General features: G+C 36.0%; 1 protein-coding gene across 1 annotated transcript in view; it reads left to right on the top strand.

Annotated features, from left to right (window-relative positions):
• The window catches only part of gjc4b (gap junction protein gamma 4b), a 10,082-nt gene extending 6,983 nt beyond the window's left edge, over positions 1-3,099 (top strand). The window contains exon 3 of the mRNA XM_016293541.1: positions 1,803-3,099. Coding sequence (XP_016149027.1) covers positions 1,803-1,816 — 14 coding nt within the window. The 3' untranslated portion in view covers positions 1,817-3,099. The remainder of the gene's footprint in view (positions 1-1,802) is intronic.
• The last annotated feature ends 1,662 nt before the right edge of the window (positions 3,100-4,761 follow it).

The following is a 4,761-nucleotide window of genomic DNA, read 5'->3' on the forward strand; positions in this document are numbered from 1 at the left end:
CTCTCTCTCTCTCTCTCTCTCTCTCTCAAAATACGCAAATGGCTTCAAATCACCACACATCGCGTCTGACTATAAGCGAGCTGCACAGTTGACACAGGAATTGTCACTTGCACAATCGAGGCAGTGTCACATCATCACTAAAGTTGATAAATTGCATTTCTTTTTAATTCTTGCCAGTGTTTAACCATTCAGGGGTCGCGTGCTCTCCTGGAGACCGTGCGCTCATGCACACACATAATGCCAGGTTCACATTACTCTGTTTGCAGTGCATACGTGGTGCATATTTTTTCCGCGCTCATGTTAACGGATTAAAACATTCACTGCACACGGTTGCGGTCCGGCAGTGCGTTTAGGAGCAGTGCGTCTGCAGCAGTGCAGAGATCGTTTCCGCACCGAGTCTACTGCTGCGCTGCAAGCGCTGAATTAAAGTAACAGTGCAATGTTTGCAGTAAATATGAACATGACTTGACACGAAAATGTAGTAATTACACCATAAATGCATATTATTGAAGTCTACTCTGTTTCACAGTCAACACATTGCTTTGTTGGCTAGGTTTAAAGGGAAAGAGCACTTTTAGATAAACAAGGCAATAATAGATGGCACTCGTGGAGGTAGGAAAACAAAGTTCTTTATGAACCGCAGGATTGCTTGTAATAAAGATTTCAATGCAAAAGAAAAGGCAGTAGAGCTGACTATTTCTGTCAATGGTAAGTTTGTGATAATATAAGAAAAGTAGTTTACATGTTTTGCCACTTGCTTGAGCAACTTAATATGTAAATCTAGAAGTAAATACAAAAGTAAAAAGCATTGAATAATGTGTTGCTTATATTTATTGTTTAAACATGTCTGTGAAAGATTGTATTACTGTACTGTGTAAAAAAAGAATTGCAATGCTGAAAAAGCATTTTCAGTGACAGTGTTTGGGTTTGAAATCAAAATAATGGATAAATGTTGTGTTTGTGGTAAACTGCCACGGATCAGTAGTAGACTCCTGTGTGAAAGCTGCTTCCTCTCTCACAAGAGTCACCTATAATGGGAATTCCCCCCATTTTCAAAAATGAAATTCAGGCCCTGAATAAATGTCTAAAAATACTGATTGAAGTATCACTATAAATAGTTAAAAATGATCAAAAAGAAGGCTTTAATAAGTTCGGTATCGGCAGATACTGCTTTCTGTGATCGGCGATCGGCCTCAAAAATCCTGATCGTAGCACCCCTAACTGCATTTGAACTGCATCACATATAATTATTTAGCTAATTAAATCGTAGCGTTTGTGAATTCACAATTATGCTTAATTATGATTTTTAAATGGGTTTAATATATCATGCAGCCTTGGGAAACAGTCTAATAATGTGTTTTATGGACTCTCGTCGGTGAAATGCACCACTTCCGGTATTTTGCCAGGATTAGTCGAGGATTTTTTAAAATCTAATAGTCAAATAAAAAAGACGAATCACGACAGCCCTAGTTGAGACAGCTCAAACATGCATTTTAGTCTGGGATTAGCTTAAGCCTTGTCTGTGAAACCAGGGGTATATGTGTGTGTGTGTGTATATCACTTCTAAAAATATGTATACTTATTTATATAAAATGTAGTTTTATACTGTAGATGCAAGCATCTCTATATTTAGAATTGATCTATTCTGTAATTTATTAATGAAATATATGCACACTGTGTAATATATACACAAATATATTTTTTTTTGAGAGGTTCAAAATAGAGACTAATGTTGTTACTTTCTCAGAATGAAGATATGTGAGTTTTAATGAGTTTTCTTTTTCTCTCTCTGTCTCTCATAGGGATCCGTGCTTGATTGAGACTAATAGACTATCATCTGCTTTCCAGTGCAACAAAGCGCCTCACCTGTGGTTGGCATTGCTCATCTTGATATGCAGAAAGTGTCTGTATGTGCGTGTTGTGTATTTTATGTTTGGCTGCTGAACATTGTATGAACCGAGTGGAGCATGTGTGTCCTTGCGCACACTGGTGAATCTGTAAGAATATGTCGTGCAGTATTATGGCAAGTGAATGCTAAGTTAAAATCTCAGAAAGCAACATCTCACCAGCCAGTTATACTTGACATCAGCCAGTCTGCCTGATACTCCAAAGTGCCCAAAAGCTAGTTAGGAAGATGGTTGTTATACTCCTCAGTCATTAGGCGACTGTGCAATGTCTCTCATTTCTTGTCATCTCTTTTTTTTTTCATAGGGAAAATAAATTGTGGTTCTTTCATTTGTTTACCACACTTCTTATGAAGTGCCAAGGGTTGCATCTCAAAAATGCCTTAAACTGGAGTTTACATATCTTTGCCATTCCAAAATGAGATGGACGAGCCAGAGTAAAACCACATCAGAAGTGTAGTTTAGTGTGTTTAGAACAGTTCTGTGTTTTGAGTAGTGGACCACAATTAGTGTATGTTTGTAATGAACAAAATGGAAACCTGGAAAATGCTTGAATACTTGTGAATCAATTATTGATCTACAAAGAAGCTTTTGATATTCTATTTGCATTTTGGGTACTTAACCTGTATATGAGAAGTATTTTGGTTACTATGCCAAACTTATTTTGAAGAAGCTTTTCTGTAGGCTACCATTTCAGTCTTATGTGTTTGCTTTTTGTTTACTTCTGTTATATTCTGAGGCTTTAAACAAGTTTGGATTTCGTTTCATTTGACCAACTGTTAGAAAGGCAAACTCAGCTTTTCAGAGAATGTCTTAACACGATTGAAAGCACTAATTAAAAAAATGCATTTAATTTGTTTTTCCCCCTTTTTTTATAGTTTCTTTTCAGGTTGGTGTATCATTTAGCCTCCTTTATGCAAATGCAAATCATAAGTTGGTCCAAATGCAGTTTACATTGAATAGCAATAAGGTCTCAGAATTTGAAAGCCATAGAGCCTAATGTTTTATACATGGTACCAATGCAATATGTCGTCTTGACACTGTTTAATTCACCCATGTTTGTTAACAGCCAGGTTTTCCATCTTTTGATACATTTCTCCAGGATCATCTCAATTTTTTTTATATTTTCTAATGCTTTTTGTAAGGTTTTGTAAAGTATTTTGTAATCTTAAAATAAACCTTTGGTTTAAAAAAATGCAGCCATGCCTTATTGTTCCTTTTTCTGTGCTTCCAAGAATGATTAACTGGTCTTGAATAATGACAGACTGACATATCGTTGAGGCTGGTTAATGGGCCACTTGGCTTATCATGTTACTTGCTGGCCCTCTGAAAACCAGCCAGACTTCACCTTCAAATGAAGATAATGTGTTTAACTGTGGAGGTCCACTGCCTCAACAATCCAGAGCCTACTTCCTGTACCTTCAGAGCAGAGGGGTGACCCACTTTAAAGTTCCCCTGTCCTGGTCTCTCATCCTTCCCTCAGGTGATGCCAACCAGCCGCATGAAGACACTGTGAAGTGCTACAAGACGCTCGTGCAGCAGCTGACTGAATCGAGCATCAAACCTCTGCTGGTTCTCCATCGTTCTGCTGTACCAGAACTCTTCAGAGCCAGATTTGGAGGCTGGGAGAATCCATTACTGGTGCAGATGTTTGAGCAGTATGCAGGATTTGTGTTCAATGCATTTAGAGATCTTGTGGACACAATCATCACATTCAGTCACCTGCATGAGCTACATGAAGTGCAAATGCTTCCCAGTCTCATGCAAATGTTTACAATGTCTATCATCAAATGTTTAAAGGTAGGGCATGAGTTTATTAATTAATTATTAAATTAATGTTTCATGTACACAAAACAGACCAGGGCTAGTTGTCAATGGCAAACTCTCAGTAACTCGTACGTTTTGAGTCAAAAGTCCAATTTATACTTCTCGACAAAAGAAGTATAAATTCTGATTTATTCATCAGATTCTCATCAGGCTCTGATGAAAGCCTGAATAGTTTCTTAAGGCAGGTTATTAAAATAAATAAATCAAGTCAGGTTGTCATTTTGAATGTAATTTTATGCAAATTATTATGAGATTATGATTTCTGTTGAACCAAATAATGTGTGGATATTTTTGCATGATACATTTTACATAAGCTTCATAAATAACATGCTAAATTGTTTTATAGTTTAAATTTAGCTGAAAAAAAAACGTTGTTGTTATTAGTAGTATTAGTATTCACTGGAATATACTAATCCCAGTACCCCCATTACATAGTTCTTTATAATAGTACAATGCTGATGTCTTAGTGATATTTTTTTGTTTTTCAGCACTTCATTTGTCTCTTGGGATCAGAGCCAGTGATATTAACTCCATTTATCAAATGGGGCCAAAATCATGGTAAGTGTTCAAGACAGATCATTATATATTATGTTGCTGCATAGTTATTATTATTATGTATTTTATGCCATTTTATGTAATATATATATATATATATATATATATATATATATGTGTTGTATTCTCTTTTGTTGATTTTGATTGCTTCCATTGTCTTCATTTGTAAGTCGCTTTGGACAAAAGCATCTGTTAAATGACTAAATGTAATTTATCACATACTTCTCTTATCTCGTCTTCAGGCACATGTGGATTTCATCTCTCTGCATCTGCAGTACAACTGCAAATTGGAGACACTTCTAACGCAGGAATTGAGGAAGTTGCAGGTAATTATTTATTGTGGCTCTTGAAGTAATATATAATCATCTTCACAACAGATCGACCCATTGAATAATCATCAGATTTCATAAGACTTATCTCAGCTGGTTTTTAATATTTAAAGGCTGCTTAAATTACTTGACTTGACAGAATATTT

This window comes from Sinocyclocheilus grahami, unplaced genomic scaffold (assembly GCF_001515645.1).
Source record: "Sinocyclocheilus grahami isolate Dianchi unplaced genomic scaffold, SAMN03320097.WGS_v1.1 scaffold304.1, whole genome shotgun sequence".
Taxonomy (NCBI): domain Eukaryota; kingdom Metazoa; phylum Chordata; class Actinopteri; order Cypriniformes; family Cyprinidae; genus Sinocyclocheilus; species Sinocyclocheilus grahami.